This window comes from Gorilla gorilla, chromosome X (genome assembly GCF_029281585.2).
Source record: "Gorilla gorilla gorilla isolate KB3781 chromosome X, NHGRI_mGorGor1-v2.1_pri, whole genome shotgun sequence".
NCBI lineage: Eukaryota > Metazoa > Chordata > Mammalia > Primates > Hominidae > Gorilla > Gorilla gorilla.
The window spans coordinates 55112004-55132772 of record NC_073247.2 but is presented as its reverse complement, the minus strand read 5'-3'; the positions used below and the strand labels follow the sequence as shown (position 1 = coordinate 55132772).

Here is a 20769-nt window from a genome sequence, read left to right as displayed (position 1 = left end):
AATACTCAAGGTTTATCATTAACCTGAGGATTTCCAAACACAGACACCAGCAGCTTTCTCGAATTCATGCATAGCACCTACTATAAAACATGGTACGTGATAGATTCTTCCTGTTCAGCAGGTGAATACAGGAGGTAGGAGTCTTGGAGATGAACAACAGACAAGCCCAGATGTTCTTCTAACATAGATCAGTTAATCAGGGGCTTGGAGGTGAAGACAGGGATAAAGTTGTGGAGTTCTAATCCTAGAGCTTGACTCAGACTTCTGAAGAGTGGCAAACTTTCTGGAAAGGATAGGCATACCTTCTTGAGTCCCTCAGTGATCTGTTCAAGAACAAAAGAGCAACAGCAAATCCTCTTCCAACGTAGGTAGATTTTATTTTTATTTTAAAAAATAGAGATGGGCTGAGCAACTTTGTGTGTCATAAGGAAGAAAAGATTCAAAAAAATTGGTCGGGCAGAGTGGCTCATGCCTGTAATTCCAGCACTTTGGGAGGCTAAGATGGGCGGATGACTTGAGGTCAGGAGTTCGAGACCAGTCTGCCCAACATGGTAAAATCCTGTCTCAAAAAAAAAAAATTAGCCGAGTGATCAGCCGAGTGAGGCAAAACTTTGCCTCAGCCTCCCAAAGTTCTGGGTTTATAGGTGTGAGCCATTGTGCCCAGCCCAGGGTTAGATTTTATTTTTATTTATTTATTTATTTATTTTTTAAGAAACTGATGTTTATTTTCCATCAACCATTTTTCCATGTTGCTTAAGAGCCTATGCAAGAACAGCTTAAGACCAGTCAGTGGTTGCTCCTACCCATTCAGTGGCCTGAGCAGTGGGAGCTGCAGACCAGTTTTCCGTGGCAGGCTGAGCGCTCCAGTCGTCAGTAGGGAACTGCTGAATAGGCACAGAGGGCACCTGTACACCTTCAGACCAGTCTGCAACCTCAGGCTCAGTGGCAGTGAACTCAGGAGCTGGAGCAGTCCATTCACCCTGAAATTCCTCCTTGGTCACTGCCTTTTCAGCAGCAGCCTGCTCTTCTTTTTCAATCTCTTCAGGATCTCTGTAGAAGTAGAGATCAGGCATGACCTCCCATGGGTGTTCACGGGAAATGGTGTCACGCATGCGCAGAACTTCCCGAGCCAGCATCCACCACATCAAACCCACTGAGTGAGCTCCCTTGTTGTTGCATGCGATGGCAATGTCCACATAGCGCAGAGGAGAATCTGTGTTACACAGAGCAATGGTAGGTAGGTTAACATAAGATGCCTCTGTGAGAGGCTGGTGGTCAGCCCTGGGGTCAGTAACCACAAGAAGCCGTGGCTCCCAGAAGGCTGCCTGGATCTGGTTAGTGAAGGTTCCAGGAGTGAAGTCGCCAGCAACTGGAGTGGCTCCAGTGGCAGCAGCAAACTTCAGCACAGCCCTCTGGCCAGTATTCCCGGAGGATATAACACTGACATCAGCAGGGTTTTCAATGGCAACAACAGCACGAGCTGCCAGCAGAAACTTCTCCCAGGTCCTCTTCAGATTTATGATATAGATGCCATCACATTTCCTTTTATAGATGTACTGTTCCATCTGGAAGTCAAGATTGGTGCCGCCTAAGTGGGTTCCTGCTGCAAGGGACTTAAGGACATCCTCCTCCTTCATTTGCAGGACATCAAGGGCTCCGGACATTGTGAAAGTTTCCCTTTAAGTTACGACGGGAATCCAGAACAACGCCATATGGACCCCTCTGTAGGTAGCGCGGAAAGCCAGGGTTAGATTTTAAATGAGGTTAGATATACTCTGGTTAACACAAACGTTACTTTTATTTATCAGTTATTGGATAAAATGTTAAAAATTTAATAAAATATTAACCTCAGATATTCATAATCATCTTGATATGGATGATATAATAGCCAATTCCATTGGCTGGAATAGCTTCACAAATAAGGTCACAGGAAGATCTTCAACGAAGAGAAGAAAAAGTCAAGATATTTTTTGTTTTTTGTTGTTATTTTTTTCCCAAAAAATAGAACAGATAGAGAAAAGATATATGAAATTAGCTCCTCCTAATTAGAACATTTCTAATTTTTATACAGGCTAAACTAAAGGCTGTTAGGCACTTTAATAGTGTAAAGTCATTTTTGGGGGATATTGATTCAGAAAACCCAGCATTTATGACATATTGATAAGTAAAAGCAGCAGACTACAAAAATAGCATACTTTTATTGCATATGTACATATAAAAAAAATGTGAAGGCATATACCAAAATGGCAACAGTGGTTATGTCTGCCTGGTAAGATTACAGGTATTTAAAAATTTTTTTCTTTGTGTTTCTCTGAGTCTTCAAATTTTCCTTTAGCAAGTATGTATTACTTTCAAAAATAGATAGAATTGTACATAACAAACAAAAAAAATCAAACTCAAGATAGAAAGATTGAGGAGGAAACGGTTCAAGAATGTAATTTTTCATGCTCTTAAATATCTTTACCTGCAATAATAGATTTTTTTTTTTTTTGCTTTTGCCTGCCAAACACTTCTTCTTTTTTTTTTTTTTTTTTTTTTTGTGTGTGTGTGTGTGTGATGGAGTCTTGCCTTATTGCCCAGGCTGGAATGCAATGGCACGATCTCAGCTCACTGCAACCTCTGTCTCCCGGGTTCAAATGATTCTCCTGCCTCAGCCTGCTGAGTAGCTGGGATTACAGGCACCCGCCACCATACTCAGCTAATTTTTGTATTTTTAGTAGACACAGGGTTTCACCATGTTGGCCAGGCTGGTCTTGAACTCTTGACCTCGTGATCCACCTGCCTCAGCCTCCCAAAGTGCTGGGATTACAGGTGTGAGCCACCGTCCCCAGCCCAAACACTTCTGATTTATTTACTTAATTAATTTATTTGTGTGTGTGTTTACTTGAGACAAGATCTTGCTCTGTCACCTAGGCTGGAGTGCAGTGGTGTGATCATGGTTCACTGCAGCCTTGGCCTCCCTGGCTCAAGAGACCCTCCCACCTTAGCCTCCTGGGTAGCTGGGACTACAGGTGTGTACCACCATGCCCAGCTGGAGACATCACGTTACCTGACTTCAAACTACACTACAGGGCTACAGTAACCAAAATAGCATGGTACTGGTACAAAAGCAGACACATAGACTAGTGGAACAGAATAGGGAGCCCAGAAATAAATCTGCACACCTACTACTATCTGATCTTTGACAAAGCTGACAAAAACAAGCAATGGGAAAGGACTCCCTATTCAATAAATGGTGCTGGGATGACTGGTTAGCCATATGCAGAAGATTGAAACTGGACCCCTTACACCATATACAAAAATCAACTCAAGATGGATTAAAGACTTACATGTAAAACCCAAAACTATAAAAACCCTGGAAGACAACGTAGGCAATACCATCCTTCACACAGGAACGGGCAAAGAATTTATGACAAAGACACCAAAAATGATCATAACAAAAGCAAAACTTGACAAATGGGATCTAATTAAACTAAAGAGCTTCTGCACAGCGAAAGAAACTATCAACAGAGTAAACAGACAACCTACAGAATGGGAGAAAATATTTGCAAACTATGCATCTGACAAAGGTCTACTATCCAGCATCTATAAGGAATTTAAACACATTTACAAGAAAAAAACAAACACCCCCATTAAAAAGTGGGCAAAGAACAGGAACAGACACTTTTCAAAAGAAGACATACATGGGGTCAACAAGCATATGAAAAAAAGCTCAATATCACTGATCATTAGAGAAATGCAAATGAGTTGGGCTTGGTGGCTCACGCCTGTAATCCCAGCACTTTGGGAGGCCAAGGCGGGTGGATCACCTGAGGTCGAGACCAGTCTGACCAACATGGAGAAACCCTGTCTCTACTAAAAATAAAAAAAATTAGCCGGGCATGGTGACGGGCGCCTGTAATCCCAGCTACTCAGGAGGCTGAGGCAGGAGAATGGGGTGAACCCAGGAGGCGGAGCTTGCAGTGAGCCGAGATCGTGCCACTGCACTCCAGCCTGGGATACAGAGCGAGACTCCGTCTCAAAAAAAAAAAAAAAAAAAACATAACTGGCACATACTGTATAGTCCATTTCTATTTTACATGTATTTATTTGAGTTAACAATGTAGTGAGAGTCTTTTCCCATGTCAGAGTCTTCTTATATGAGGCTCTGGGGTTTAGTCTGCCCAAGGCTGGCAGATAAAAGGGGAATATGGTTCAACAAATTGGGAGGAATATTTGGATTTGAAAATAAGGGCAGATCCTAAAAACAAAAACAGATTTGTATCATTACATTAAAAGAGGTCTGCCATGATCTACTCTGGCATGGTCTGCCACTTATTAACTTCTTGCATTTGAGGAAATTAATCTCAAGTCTCAGAAATCCATAATTCAGAGTTTTTAGTGAGATTGTATTGTGATTTATTGAGTTTAAAACTTCTCCAATGACTCTGCCTCCAGCCTTCCCAAGCTTTTTGCTAAAGCAGCCTACACTTGTCAAAAAGTTACTCTAAATAGCTTGCAAACCACTTGAATCTGCCCCTTTTATGTAGTAAAATTGGTCAGTTTCCCAACAGTAAAGAAGAGGGAAAATATGGATTAGCATCAACCAATGATGCCCTGAGAACAACATTGGCTTTCTAAATCTAGGGCTTTTTAGTAGAAGACATAAGTATTTCCAGCTTAATATAACTGTTAGCTAAGGTTTTCAAATACTAGAAAAAAACAGCATTCTTTTGTTGGCTTTTGTTTCTGCTTTGAGCTCAGGACTATAATTCCTGTCATGCTGGGCCAATCAGGGACCTTGGTAACTTTTCACTAACAATATCTAGATTTGCAGCCCTAAATGAACACTTTAATTTTCTTCTTCCAACTTTTATTTTAAGTTCAGGGGTATATGTACAGGATGTACAGTTTTGTTACAAAGGTAAACATGTGCCATGGTGTTTTGCTGCACAGATCAATCCATCACCTAGGTATTAAGCCCAGCATCCATTAGCTATTCTTCCGGATGCTCTCCCTCCTCCCACAACCCCACCCTCCGACAGGCCTCAGTGTGTTGTTCCCCACTATGTGTCCATGTGTTCTCACCATTCAGCTGCCATTTGTTTTTATTATTTATTTATTTATTTATTTTTTAGATGGAGTCTCACTGTGTTGCCCAGGCTGGAGTGCAGTGGCGCGATCTTGGCTCACCGCAAGCTCCGCCTCCCGGGTTCACGCCATTCTCCTGCCTCAGCCTCCCGAGTAGCTGGGACTACAGGCGTCCACCACCACGCCCGGCTAATTTCTTTTTGTATTTTTAGTGGAGACGGGGTTTCATCGTGTTAGCCAGGATGGTATGGATCTCCTGACCTCGTGATCCGCCCGCCTCGGCTTCCCAAAATGCTGGGATTACAGGCGTGAGCCACCGCGCCTGGCCTTATTTTTCTTTTTCTTTTTTTTTGAGACAGACTCTCGCTCTGTCGCCCAGGCTGGAGAGCAGTGGCGCGATCTCGGCTCACTGCAAGCTACGCCCCCTGGGTTCTCGCCATTCTCCTGCCTCAGCCTTCCGAGTAGCTGGGACTACAGGTGCCCGCCACCACGCCTGGCTAATTTTTTGTATTTTTAGTAGAGACGAGGTTTCACTGTGTTAGCCAGGATGGTCTCGATCTCCTGACCTCATGATCCGCCCGCCTTGGCCTCCCAAAGTGCTGGGATTACAGGTGTGAGCCACCACGCCCGGCCCTTATTTTTTATTTTTAAATTTTATTCATTTATTTTTAGACGGGGTCTCACTCTGTCGCCCAGGCAGGCTGGAGTGCAGTGGCGAGATCTCAGCTCACTGCAACCTCTGCCTCCCGGGTTCAAGCGATTGTCCTGCCTCAGCCTCCCGAGTAGCTGGAATTACAGCCACCCGCCACCACACCTGGCTAATGTTTGTATTTTTAGTACGGAAGAGGTTTCACCATGTTGGCCAGGCTGGTGTCAAACTCCTGACCTCAGGTGATCTGCCCTCCTCGACGTCCCAAAGTCTGGGATTACAGGCGTGAGCCACCACGCCCGGCCTTCAGCTCCCATTTATAAGTGCAAACATGTGGTATTTGGTTTTCTGTTTCTGTGTTAGTTTGCTGAACACTTTAAATCACAATGTAAAGTAACCTGGAAGCCCTTGTCTTCCAATAAGGCTGGATGCAAGATACATTGTGAGATGGTTATAACCTTCTGCATCTGAGCTTGAACTTGACCCACACTTCTGTGGTCGCTTCCTGGTGAGAGCCTTTTTTATTTCCACTTCAGGCAAAGCAAAGGAATGCTGGTCACAGACACGTGTGTGTGTGTGTGTGTGTGTGTTTTAACTGGAGTGAAATATACATAACTCTATAAAAGTTAAAAATGGCCGGGTGTGGTGGTTCACGCCTGTAATCCTAGCACATTGGGAGGCCGAGGTGGCGGATCACTTGAGGTCAGGAGTTCAAGACCAGCCTGGCTAACATGGTGAAACCGTCTTTACTAAAAAAAAATACAAAAGTTAGCTGGGCATGGTGGTGGGCACCTGTAATCCCAGCTACTTGGAAGGCTGAGGCACGAGATTCGCTTGCACCTGGGAGGTGGAGGTTGCAATGAGCCGAGATCACACCACTGCACTCCAGCCTGGGCGACAGAGGGAGACTGTCTCCAAAACAAAACAAAACAAAAAAGTTAAAAGTTTTATCATCTTAGGCTGGGCATGGTGGCTCACGCCTGTAATCCCAGCACTTTGGGAGGCCGAGGTAGGCAGATCACCTGAGGTTAGGAGTTGGAGATCAGCCTGACCAACATGGCGAAACTCCATCTCTACTAAAAATACGAAAATTAGCCAGGCATTGTTGCAGGTGCCTGTAGTCCCAGCTACTTGGGAGGCTGAGGTAGGAGAATCGCTTGAACCCGGAAGGCGGAGGTTGCGGTGAGCCGAGATCACTCCACTGCACTCCAGCCTGGGTGACAGAGTGAGACTCCATCTGGAAAAAAAAAAAAGTTATCATTTTAATCAATTTTTAAGTGTATAATTTTATGGCATTGAGCACATTCATATTACTGTGCAATGGTCACACCATCCATCCCTGAACTTTTTGTGTTCCCCAAATGATACTCCATATCCATTCAACACTAACTCCCTAATTCTGCCCTGCTTCCAGCCTCTGGCAACTCTATGAGTATAGTCAAATTCAGTCAAACTCGAGTCACCTCATATAAGTGGAATCAAACTTTATTTGTCCTTTTGTGTCTGGCTTATTTCACCAGCGTAATATCTTCAAGGTTAATCCACATTGTCCCATGTGTCAGAACTTCCTTCCTTTTTAAGGCTGAATAATACTCCATTGTAGGTGCATACCACATTTCCTGTTTATTCATTCCTCTGTTGATGGACACTTGGCTTGATTCCAACTTTTGGCTATTGTGAATAATGCTGCTAATAACATCGGTGTACAAGTATCTGTTTGAGTCCCTGCTTTCATTTCTTTTGGCTATATACCTAGAAGTGGGATTGCTGGCTCACACAGTAATTTTATATTTAATTTGCTGAGTTATATCTATATCATTTTCCACGGCCACTGCGCCATTTCACATTCCCACCAGTAACGCACAAGGGTTCCAATTCCTTCAGATATGTTTTAAAGGACCCACATTCACATTGCCAGATCATCATTTTCACCACCCCAAAAAGCTTTTTCAAAGTGGCTCCCAAATGCTAGTGTGCATAAGAATCTCCGAAGAAGTATATTAAATTGCAGGTTATTGGTCCCACCCTCAGAGAGTTTCATTCAGTAGGTCATCAGTGGACCCAGGAATCTGCATTTTCAAACAAGTTTTCCCCAGGTGGTTTCTTTTCTTTCTTTCTTTCTTTTTTTTTTTTTTTGAGATGGAGTTTCACTCTTGATGTCCAGGCTGGAGTGCAATGGTGCGATCTCGGCTCACCGCAACCTCCGCCTCCCGGGTTCAAGCGATTCTCCTGCCTCAGCCTCCCAAGTAGCTGGGATTACAGGTGTGTGCCACCACACCTGGCTAATTTTGTATTTTTAGTAGAGACGGGGTTTCACCATGTTGGTCACGCTGGCCTCGAACTCCTGACCTGAAGTGATCCACCTGCCTCAGCCTCCCAAAGTGCTGGGATTACAGGCGTGAGCCACTGCGCCCAGCCTTCCAGGTGGTTCTGATGACAGTGGGTCTATGGGCTACTATTTGAAGAAAAATGAGATAAAAGGTTTGAACTCAGAAATCAATCCACATAAAGCCAAAGCTTTAATTTTTGCCTTTATTTGAATTCAGCCCACTCTGATATGTCAGTGAGTTTTTGGTCTGGGCTTGAGTGATTGAGTGCAGCCTGTGTCAGAAAAATTGATTGCAAGTCATCAAAAAAGAATGCTTTCACTTCTTCAGCTGTCTAAATCTTAATCATGTTTTAATTTTTTTTCTATTTATGCTTTTCTATGTTACCCACATTTTGCAACATTAAACATGTATTACTTTTATAATTAGAAAAATGATTCTCAAATCATTAAGCCGAATGAAAACCCTTTAAGAGCTCAAATATTTACTCTGTGAAGTTTTTTTCATTTCCCATTTCTTTCCTTCCAAGATATATAAATCACTCTGAGTCCATGCCTTCCTGGCATTTAGTTTATAACCCACGAGACTACATTTCTCGTGAAATAACAGTGGTTGCATTTAATAGAGACTTCAGAAAGGCTGGTGAGTCTTTCCAATGGGTGATAGAATTTGCTTTGGAGGCCAGGACACTGGAGTTCAGCATTGAACCCAGAGGCAATTAAATTCAGGGGGCTACTAGCTTACTAGAGGCCAAAATGCCAATTTACTAAATTATAGTAAGAAACAGGACATCAAGTAATCAGGACTACTCATGGTTGGTCAGCACATTCTTTTCCTTGTAGAAATGGGTATCTGGGAGGTCAAATGACTATACCACCAGATGATTATCGGGTGAGCATGGGAGTCAGACCACAAGAAATCAGATGATTAAAATGGCTGCTGTCATAAAGCCACTGTCACCTAACAAAGCCATTCCCCCTCCAGAGTTGTGTTTGCCAAAAGTTCCAGAACACCTAGGCCAGACAGTCAGGAGAATAGCTCATCTCTGGACCATCCTGAAGTTCCACAAATCTTTGGCTCTTGGCTCTCTTTTTTTTCTACACTCCATGCAGAATATCCCCATTCTATTGACTCATCATTTACTTTAAACAAAACTATTGAGCAGATTACTCACATTCCAGGAAGGCTTTCCTGAAGATGCTTCCTCATTGCTCCATATGCATCAGGTACCAGAGCAAGACAAGGATGGGCTATTAGTGTAAAGACAAGATCTGGGTTGAGGGTGGGATGCTGCAAAAATCTGCATAAGATGTCAAGCTTACTTCAAGAGGCAAAAGGGATGTTGGAGGTGTGACCCAAATTGGGTACTGGAGCTGAAAGTTAGGAAATGACAAGCCAAAGGAAGATAAGAGAAACTCCCTGGGTAGATCAGAGGCCTAACCCAGGAGTGCGGAGAGTGTGCTCAGACTAATTCATACAAATATGGCCTTCTGATGATAAATAGAAAGGCTTGCAGAGAACTCAGAGCCTATCTCAGGGATGTGACCCCTCAGCCTTACTGGCCTGGTCTTTGTTTATTGCATCTGACTCTGATGGTTTCCAAGTATCTCTATCAACAGCACGTTTATAAACCATCTGTTAGGCAACTTCTACACATGGCTAAGCTGATTTATTTTACGTTGATTTTTTGCTCAGAGGGTGACTTTTATTTGACCTTATTCACAAATTCTGAGAATGTATTATTGGGCCCTATAAAGGTTATTTATGTCTGACTACCCTGTCAGACAGGGAGTTTCGGGAGTCCTTTGTGTTCCCACCACAAAAAGCAAGTGATTTATCGAAAATTAAAAGTTTAGCTGGGTGTGGTGGCTCACACCTATAATCTCAGCTACTCAGGAGGCTAAGGCAGGAGGATTGCTTGAGGCCAGGAGTTTGAGACCAGCCTGGGCAACATAGTGAGACTTTATCTTTAAAAAATAAAAGAATAACAAAAATTAGTCAGGCATGGTGGCACGTACCTGAAGTTCCAGTTACTTGGGAAGCTGAGGTGGGAGGATTTCTGAACCCAGGTGTTCAAGGCTGCAGTGAGCTATGATCATGCCATTGCATTCCAATCAAAATAACAGAGCAAGACCTTATTTTAAAATTAAATGAAAGAAATAAAGCTAAAAGTTTAATAAAAGTTGGGTGTATAAACAAGTGATATATTTTCTGGTGGCAGAAGAGGAGTAGTGAGATGACATGGGTATCCATGCCTAACCCAGTTCCCAAAGCACACTCAGTGCTACAGTTTGAATGCATGTGTGTCTCCAAAATTCATATGTTGGAACTTAAACTCCAAGGTAATGGTATTAAGAGGTGAGGACTTTGGGGAAATGATTAAGTCATAAGGGCTTGCAGCAACAAGGTACCATCTTGGAAGCAGAGAACAGCCCTTACAGACACTGAATCTACTGGCAATTAGATCTTGAACTTCCTGGCGTCCAGACCCATAAGGAATACATTTCTGTTCTTATCAATTACCCAGTCTCAGGTATTTTTATAGCAGCATGAACGAACTAAGACACTCTGACCAATTAGTTTCAGGGTTTCTGTGTGTTGCTGCTCACTGTGACAAACAAATCTGTGCATTATTTAGACCACCAAATTCTCCTGAAGTACCATTACATTTGCTTTTGTTTTTTTTTTCTTAGACCAACTCTTGCTCTGTCGCCTAAGCTGGAGTGCAGTGGCACAATCTTGGTTCACTGCAACCTCCGCCTCCTGGGTTCAAGCGATTGTCCTGCCTCAGCCTCCCGAGTAGCTGGGATTACAGGCGTGCACCACCATGCCTGGCTAATTTTTGTATTTTTAGTAGAGATGGAGTTTCACCATGTTGGCCAGGCTGGTCTCGAGCTCCTGACCTCAGGTGGTCCACTTGCCTTGGCCTCCCAAAGTGCTGGGATTACAGGCGTGAACCACTGCAACTGACCATTTGCCATTTATTATTAACGGCCTCATTGAAATATAAATAACATACCATACAACTCATCCATTTAAAGTATACAATTTTTAGTTTTTTAGTGTATTCACAGATGTATGAAACCATCACTACAGTCAATTTTAGAACATTTTTATAACTTCAAAAAGAAATCCTGTACCCTTTAGCTATTGCTCTCCTGCCTGATATCCCCCACGCCAGCCCTAAATAACCTCTAATCTACATTCTGTCTCTATAGATTTGCCTATTTTGGAAACTTCATCTAAATGAAATACAATATGCAGTTTTTGTGACGGTTTTCTTTCATTTAACATAATCTTTCAGGTCGATCCATGTTGTTGCATGTATTAGTACTCCATTCCTTTACACGACCAAATAATATTCCATCATATGAATATATCACATTTTGTTTATCCATTCATCAGTTGATGAACATTTGGGTTGCTTCCACCCTTTGGCTTTGATGAATAATACTTCTATGAACATTCATGTACAAGTTCTTGTGTGGATGTACATTGTCATTTCACTTGGGTATATAACTAGGAGTAAATTGCTGGGTCCTATGATAATTCTATGACTAACATTTTGAGAAACTGCCAATTTTTTTAGCAAGGCAGCTGCTAAATAGTAACGTATAAAGGCTCCAAATACATCCTTGTCAGTACTTGTTATTAGCTTTTTGACTATAGCCATCCAAGTGGGTGTGGTTTTGATTTATATTTCCCTAATGACTAATGATAGCATCTCTTCATGTGTTTATTGGCCATGTATACATCTTCCTTGGAGAAATGTCTATTCAGATCCTTTGTAACTTGAAGGATCCTTTAGCCCATTCTCACACTGCTAGAAAGTTGGGTTGTCTCTTTATTATTGAGTTGTAAGAGTTCTTTATATATTCTAGATGCAAGTTCCATGTCAGATATATGATTTGAAGAGATTTGCTCCCATTCTGTGAGTTGTCTTTTTACCTTCTGATGGTGTTTTTTAGGAGCACAGAAGTTTTTAGTTTTGATGAAGTCCAATTTGTCTATTTTTTTTCTTTTGTTGCTCATGCTTTTGGTGCCATAACTAAGAATTCATTGCTAAATATCAGGTCATGAAAGTTTATTCCTATATTTTCTTCTAAGAGTTTATAGTATTAACTCTTACATTTAGGTATTTGATCCTTTTTGAGTTAATTTTTATATATGATGTGAGCTAAGGGTCTAACTTTATTCTTTTGTATGTATATATCCAGTTGTCTCAGCACAATTTGTTGGAAAAACAACATGAACATAAGATGTTTTCCCATTTATTTGCATTTTTAATTTCTTTCAACATTGTTTTATAGATTTGGCAGTAAAAATTTTGCACTTTTTAAAGTTATTTATTTACAAGCATTTTATTCTTTTTTATGATAGTGTAAATGGAACTGTTTCATAACTTCAATTTCAGATTGTTTATTATAAGTATACAAAAATACAATTTTATTTATTTATTTATTTTATTTTTCTTTTATAATTGCCCTGGCTAGAACATCCAGTACAATATTGAATAGAAATGGCTAGAGCAGACACCCTTGTCTTGTTCCTGATGGAAGAAAGCAGACAGTCTTTCATCATTAAACATCATGTTAGCAGGCTGGGTGCGGTGGCTCTCGCCTGTAATCCTAGCACTTTGGGAGGCCGAGGCGGGTGGATTACCTGAGGTCAGGAGTTCAAGACCAGCCTGAACAACATGGTGAAATCCTGTCTCCACTAAAAATACAAAAAATTAGCTGGGCATGGTGGCAGGAGCCTGTAATCCCAGCTACTTGGGAGGCTGAGGCAGGAGAATCACTTGAACCCAGGAGGTGGAGGTTGTGGTGAGCCGAGATCACGCCACTGCACTCCAGCCTGGGTGACAGAGTGAGACTCCGTCTCAAAAAAAAAAAAAAAAAAAAATGATGTTAGCTGGGTTTTTTTTCTAGATGCCCTTTATTAGAATGAGGAAGTTATCTTCTATTTCTAGTTTCCTGAGTGTTTTTATTTTTTTTTAACCATGAAATGGTGTTTGGTTTTGTCAAATGCTTTCTCTGTGTTGGTTGAAATGATCATGTATGTTTGTTTTTTATTGCATTGATATGGCGTGTTACTATATTAACTGATTTTCAGATGTTAAACAAACCTTACATTATTGGGATAAATCCCATTTAGTCATGGTATATAATTCTTTTTATATGTTGCTGAATTTGGTTTGCTAGTATTTTGTTGAGATTTTTGGCATCCATATTCTAAGGGATATTGGTCTGTGGCCTTCTTCTCTTGTAGTGTCTTTGTTTGGCTTTGGTATCAGGGTAATTGCTTTAGTCCATTCTCACACTGCTATAAAGACTACGAGACTGGGTAATTTATAGAGAAAAGAGGTTTAACTGACTCACAGTTCTGCAGTCTATACAAAAGGCATGGTTGCGGGGGACCTCATGAAACTTACAATCATGGCAGAAGGTGAAGAGGTAGCAGGCACAATCTCCACATGACAGTGAAATAAAGGCATTCCTAAACAAACAAAACCAGAGTATGTGTTGCCATTAGACCCACCTTACAAGAAATACTAAAGGGAATTTTTCAGGTGGAAAGCAAGTGACCCCAGATAGTAATCCAAATCCACAAACACAAAAACCAAAGAGCACTGGGGAAGGTAATTATGTAACTATAAAAGATCATATGAATGCCTATTTCTCCTTCTAACTGATTTTAAAAGTAATTGAATAAAACAATATGTATATAATTGTATTATTGTGCCTTGATAGGGTTTGGCTGTGTGTCCCCACCCAAATCTCATGTCGAATTGTAATCCCCAGTGTTGGAGGTGGGGCCTGGCAGGAGGTGATTGGATCATGGGGGTGGTTTCTACAGTTTAGCCTGTATCTCCAATGATTTTACCCATCTCCTTCCAATTGCCTTTCATCACAACCTCCACTAGTTTTGAGAATGCCCTTAGGCCTAAACTTCTCACTCTGTTGCAAATGAAGTCAGTGTCTTTGGAAGGAGATTCAGAGCTCTTGGGTTTATATCCGGTCTCTACCCTCAGGCAAAATTTGAGTCTTGGCTCTGGAACTGCAGGTGGAAGCAATAGTGTGTTTCTCTCTGAATGAAACCCCAGCTTTAGGACCTGAGTACTTGGTATGGGAGGGCAGTGGCTTGAAGTCTCCTTAGTTTGCCTCTCCCCACTTGGAACCTTTACCTTATAAGCTGGGGCAAGGGCAGTTGAGGCCTCAGTATTCTCAGCAATGTTGCACTGAAGGTAGAATTTCCATTGCACAAAGAGGGGCTGGCGGAAGAAGAAAATCCATACATCTTGGCTGCGTTTATTCAGAATAGCCTCAGCTGGAGGTAGCTGAGGACAAGATGAAAAATTCTCACATCCCACTGCTCCTAGCTATCCCTCTGACTAGGAGCTGGGGAGTGGGGAAACTGGGAACCCTGTATTCTTGAATGTAGAAGTCTGGAATGGAGTTTCTATCTTGCTGAGCTGGGATGGTGGAGGGAAGCAGATCTTGGTCTAAATACCACAAACTCTTAGGGAGTTTTAGAAGGTTTTCTTGAATAAATGCTTCCTTATTTGCTGTATGCCCTTAAGACCATTTCCAGAGTCTTTGAAAGGTTGTTTTAAAAAAATAACGTTTCACTTATTATTCTCTGTGAAAGGGGCTGCAGAGCGCTTTACATTGTCGTGCTCGAAGTGGAAATACTTGCGTTTGATTTTTACATTGATCCATGATTATTGGTTTTATGTATTTTTTTTCCTTTAGGCAAAAGTCAAGGTAATGAAGTGAAATAATGCCATAGGCTCAATTGCCTTGATAAATTGGTAGATGAGTTGGAAGAATTTCCAGGGAAAAGGAACTGTAGCTAAGGAGTTAATATGGAAAGAGAACTATGCTCAAACATGGAAACATGGTATCTGGGAGATTCACTGGGTCACCATAGGCTACATTTACCTTCTTTTTTTTTTTTTTTTTCTTGAGACAGCGTCTTGCTCTGTCGCCCAGGCTGGAGTGCAATGGCGCGATCTCTGCTCACTGCAATGTCCACCTCCCGGGTTCAAGCCATTCTCCTGCCTCAGCGTCCCGAGTAGCTGGGATTACAGGCGTGTGCCACCATGCCCAGCTAATTTTTGTAGTTTTAGTAGAGACAGGGTTTCATCATGTTGGTCAGGCTGGTCTCGAACTCCTGACCTTGTGATCCTCCCTCCTTGGCCTCCCAAAGTGCTGGGATTACAGGTGTGAGCCACTGCGCCCGGCCTTCTTCTTCTTCTTCTTCTTTTTTTTTGAGACAGAGTCTCGGTCTGTTGCCCAGGCTGGAGTACAATGGCACAATCTTGGCTCACTGCAACCACCGCCTCCCAGGTTCAAGCAATTCTCCTGCCTCTGCCTCCTGAGAAGCTGGGATTACAGGCGCTGGCTAATTTTTTTTTTTTTTTTTTTGTATTTTTAGTAGAAATGAGGTTTCATCATGTTGGCCAGGCTGGCCTCCAACTTCCGACCTCAGGTGATACGCCTGCCTCAGCCTCCCACAGTGCTGGGATTACAAGTGTGAGTGTTCCCGGCCTATTTCCCTTCTTTTGAGATAAAACTTTAGTAACCAGTTTATATAATGGCTTGACTTACTCCATGGACTTGTGTGGCCAACTTTGTAAGTATATTTTTCAGGAAGAATTGTTATTTTAATAACATCGATTCTTTCCAGCAGTGATAATGTCAGGGCACTCTTCCTGGACAATGAGTTTTGAATAGTTCACAATAGGGGACTGAGATTAAACTTGAAGGGTTTACCTAGCCTGAGGGTTTATAAAACCTACGCTGTGTTTACTCCCTGTCAAAGATGATCAAAATGGCTTTTGGTTTAGTTCTCTCTCCTCTTAACAAACCTGTTCCTGAGGCCTCTAACTCATGTGATACTTTTTTTTTTTAAGAAGGAGTCTCACTCTGCCACCCAGGCTGGAGTGCAGTAGTGCGGCCTCGGCTGGCTGCAACCTCCGCCTCCCGGGTTCAAGCGATTCTTCTGCCTCTCCTGAGTAGCTGGGACTACAGGCGTGCGCCACCACGCCCTGCTAATTTTTGTATTTTTAGTAGAGATGGGTTTTCACCATATTGTCCAGGCTGGTCTCAAACTCCTGACCTCGTGATCTGCCTCCCAAAGTGCTGGGATTACAGGCATAAGCCACCGCGCCCGGCCATCTGCTACTTTTAAAATCAGAAACTAGAAATGAAAGAGCAGAATTGCCATTTCTCTAGTTCTTTGGGAACATTGTCTCTTGGCATGAGGTCATGAATTAATTTATCACAATGATTACTTTTCAGTCCAAGATATTATTGACCTTATGTTTGAAATAAATACCAACCAAAGCATATACATGTGTTACAGCTATACTAGTAAGTACGACAGAATTCAAAAAAATTCTCTGAAGACAGTCTCCTCTGAGACATATCTTGGCAAAAATAAGGGAGTATATGGCTTCCTAAGGGTGCGTGTCAGAAATAATATAAGCATTAATGCCACTCTTCTTCCTGGGTAATAAGGATGTGTGTGCTGATGGGTAGAGCAGGTAGAAGGCCTTAATGCCAGTTACCTGGTTATTGATTCTGAAATTTCACTTTGACCCTTTGAACTGTCCAAGAAATTTCTTCCAGAAGCATGGCCACAAATAAGTCAACAACAGCAACAAAAAACAAATAAACCTCATTGCAGTTAAAAAAAAATTCAATTCTCTATTGGAATGAATTCCTTGGTGAAGTGGTTAGTAGACAACAAAAGCCTCTACAGAATTGCTGTTTCCTTCCAAAGATTTTTTTGTTGTTAAAGCTACAAAAATCATCCTCTTAAAATGTGTTTTTGAAAAAATAAGGTGGTAACAAATTTTGATGTTTTAAAATTCCATTAAAATGCCAACTGATTTCTTTCAGGCATGGCTTAGTTTGTTCAGCCTCCAGAGCAGTACTAATTTTTATTATTTGCAGTGCAAACACTCACATTTACAGAGAATTATAGGCACGCAGTTATATTTAAAGTGAATTTTATTTAAGTATTGAAGGGTATGGAATTATATTCATTGAAACATAATTAAAGTACAGAGACATATAATAATAAGTGGGTGGAAGTATGTGCAATAATAATTCAAGGTAATCACTGCATTATGATTGTGTTGTAGATTAGAGCAGAATATAATGAGGTCTCCATTTAATGAGAGCAGTTTAATTCTGAACCAGATTAGAGGCAAAGGGTACTTCAGAGAAGTGCCAGTTCCTATTCTTACTATAGAAGCAGGCGAAAATTGTATTCTGAAAAGATTCTAATTGGTGTTTAGGAGTAGCCGGTGAAATCAGACATAGAATTCCAAACTCTCACTCTGTCACTTTGTTGTATGTACACAGGATAGAGTCCCTAGGCTAAGATCGTGCAAATAATTCCTTAACGGAGCATGTGAGTCTGTCCCAATGACTCCCCATCTATCTCTCCTACTTTGGTTCACCTTATTCCTCCACAAAAACTGTTGCTCTTGCCAAACATCTTTGGCCTTGGCACTGGAAATACCATGAACACATCCTTCAGAGCATGTATGGCAGGGCCACTTGGTGCTGTTAAAACTTGGTGAAATACTAGCCCGGGAGTTAAGGAGTTAATCAGGCAGATTTTTCTGAGCTACTCTGGGTCCAGGCCACTCAACCCGGTATCTCATCACACTCTGATTCCCAAGGGGCTTTGAATTCAGACTTTCAGCTTTCTTTTGGTCACCCTATCCATGCTGCCAGCAACCCCCCTAAAATGGCTGCCAGGGTCTTCTTGTATGAGACAATGATACTCTGTTCTGGCCCTCCTAAGACAGTGCCTAGGCTGTTTCTGTCCCTTCCAACTTATGGCTCTGCACAGCCCTGTGTGCCCAGAAGCCAAACCTATCCTCCCTTCTAATTCCCTAACAAGAGCAGTTTCCCAACCGAGGCTCCTTGGGGAGCCCTTAGGCCTCAAAAGTCACTTCTATCCTTGAATTCCTCTAACTCTAATTGTCTGTGGGACTCACAGGACAATTTGTGGATGGAAGCTGAAGTAATATATCACATGCTTGTCTTTCCACTAATATTGTAAGCTCTCTGTCAGGAGAATTCCTTCAAGGCTCTTTGTATCTTCAATGACTAGCACAGTGCTCATTGCCTAGAGGTAGTTAGAGTAGTGGTTAAGGGCGTGGGCTCTGTCTGCGCCAGATTCATTGCAAAGGGTGAATATAGACTGGCATATGCGACCTTAACCAAGTGATCAGAGTTAATATGGCCAGTAATGGGATAAACTGATATGTGCCTCCTGATACGCGGCACAGAGACAAAACATCACATTTGTGGCACTCTTGCCAAAAATGGATAATCTGAGTCTAAGCAGGAAGAAACATCAGACAAACCAAATTGAAGGGATGTTCTGTAAAATGACTTGACAATCACTTGTCAAGATCATGAAGGTCAAAGAAAGACTGAGGAAATACTCAAAGTTAAAAGAGACTAAAGTAATGTGACAATTGAATGCAATGTGTAATCACAGATTTGATCCTGGTCTGAGCCAGAAGATTTTTTTCTATAACAGACCTAATTGGAAGAATTGGCAGAATCTAAATAAGGTTGAAAAATCTTACAATGGTATTATTTCAATGTTCATTGACAGTACTGTGACAATTATACTGTGTTCATGTAAAAGAATGTCTTTGTTTGTAAGAAATACACACTGAATTATTTAGGAGTAAAGAAGCTTCCTGTCTGCAATCTACTCTCAAATGATTAAAAAAAAAGATTATATATATTATGTATGTATATAATATATTACACACATAAATATATATGTATGTACATATGTATTACATAAGCATATAATATATACACACAAAGAGAAGGATAAAGCAAATTACGGTAAAATGCTAACATTTGGAGAATCTGAGTACAGGAGATATGGATTTTTTTTTTTTTTTGAGACAGTCTCACTCTGTTGCCCAGGCTGGAGTACAGTGGCACCATCTTGGCTCACTGCAACCTCCACCTCCTGGGTTCAAGCAATTCTCCTACCTCAGTCTCCCAGGTAGCTGGGACTACAGGCATATGCCGCCACGCCCAGCTAATTTTTGTATTTTTGGTAGAGACGTGATTTCTCTATGTTAGCCAGGCTGGTCTTGAACTCCTGACCTCAAGTGATCTGCCTGCCTCGGCCTCCCAAAGGGCTGGGATTACAGGCATGAGCCACCACACCCAGCCTGGAATTCTTGATACTGTTCTTGCAATTTGAAATTATGTCAAAATAAAAGGCATTTTGTTTGTTTTTGTTATTTTTTGTAATATTGACTCTGGTATCAGATTCCCTGATTGGAATCTTGGCTTTGCCACTTACCAGTTGTATGACCTTAGGGAAGTTATGTAAGCCTTGCTACACTCAGTTTCCTCATCTGTATTGTGAGGATAATAATAGTCCTGACTTGAAGAGGCTGCTGTGAGAATTAAACCCCGAAACGTGCTCAACATGTTGCCAGCTCAGAGTAAGCGCTTGGTGAATGACAGCTTCCATGATTAAATGACTCAGTTCATATTTCCTGCTACTTAGGATAGGGACGATATTGGGGCATCTTGACTTACTAGGATCAAGAGGGAACACCATAGGTCATGAGTCTCTTGCCTACTTCCAAGGGGCCTAGATAGCTGCTATGGCCACTGGAAGCACATGGGGGGCTCTTGTCCCTAACTTTTAAGATCATTAGGATGGATTAAAGAGGGCTTAGTTAGCTTTGGGCCCCAACCCAGGGCTCAAACACAGTAGGTTGATCACTCTACAGATAAGTGACATATCGGGCCCATCAGGACTCCATCAGACCCATTCTGAGAATGAGCTTTAACACATTGCCAGGTGCAGCATGTGTGCTTTACACTGAATGCAGAAATTCTTGTCTTTTACCCATGAGAACTTCAGTTCCAACAGAGAGAGCACTTCTGAATAGCTCAGAATCTCATTTGTTTCGTTGATCCTGAGTTCTAAATTCAGAGTGATGTCTATATGGAAGAGAGACGAATAATTATGGAATCATCTAGACTAAATCCCTTATTTTACTAAAGAGGAAAGTCACTGTGTGTGACACGTTTGAGATGACTCCGTGGGTTCTCAGCACAGCGAGGGCTGGGACAAGTTTCCTAACTCTCATGTCATTACCCTTTTCACTAGACCACTTTGCTTTGCAGGATTGCAATTGCGAGGCAAGGAACTCAGAGAGAGAAAGATATGGGCCAGGCGTGGTGGCTCATGCCTGTAATCCCAGCACTTTGGGAGGCTGAGGCGGGCAAATCACTTGAAGCCAGGAGTTTGAGACCAGCCTGGCCAATATGGTGAAACCCCGTCTCTACTAAAAATACAAATATTAGCCGGGCGTGGTCGTGGGCACCTGTAGTCCCAGCTACTGGGGAGGCTGAGGCAGGAGAATCGCTTGAATCAGGGAGGCAGAGGTTGCAGTAAGCCAGAATGGCGCCACTGCACTCCAGCTTGGGCAACAGAGCGAGACTCCATCTCAAAAAAAAAAAAAAAAAAAAAAGAAGAAGAAGAGAGGAAGATATGAAGGGAACAGCAGGAACAGGTGGCAACGCTCCCTCATGATAGGCTTGTGCCAGTCAGAACTAAAGGGCTTCTCTGCTGAAAGACATGGGGTTTTCGAGGATCCCATGTCACAGTGATACAGGAAAAGTAAGACAGCAAAATATGCTGACATTT

At 42.0% G+C, this 20769-nt stretch overlaps 1 protein-coding gene across 1 annotated transcript; it reads right to left on the bottom strand.

Moving 5' to 3' along the window:
* Positions 1-705: 705 nt before the first annotated feature.
* On the bottom strand, positions 706-1719 carry LOC101145104 (small ribosomal subunit protein uS2-like). The gene has a single exon (XM_055375522.2). The coding sequence runs from the start codon at positions 1662-1664 to the stop codon at positions 777-779; it is 888 nt and encodes a 295-aa protein (XP_055231497.1). The 5' UTR covers positions 1665-1719; the 3' UTR covers positions 706-776.
* Positions 1720-20769: the final 19050 nt, after the last annotated feature.

Bases quoted from the DNA above. Each gene is read 5' to 3' on its own strand.
- LOC101145104 (XM_055375522.2), bottom strand. From the start codon at position 1,664: ATGTCCGGAGCCCTTGATGTCCTGCAAATGAAGGAGGAGGATGTCCTT.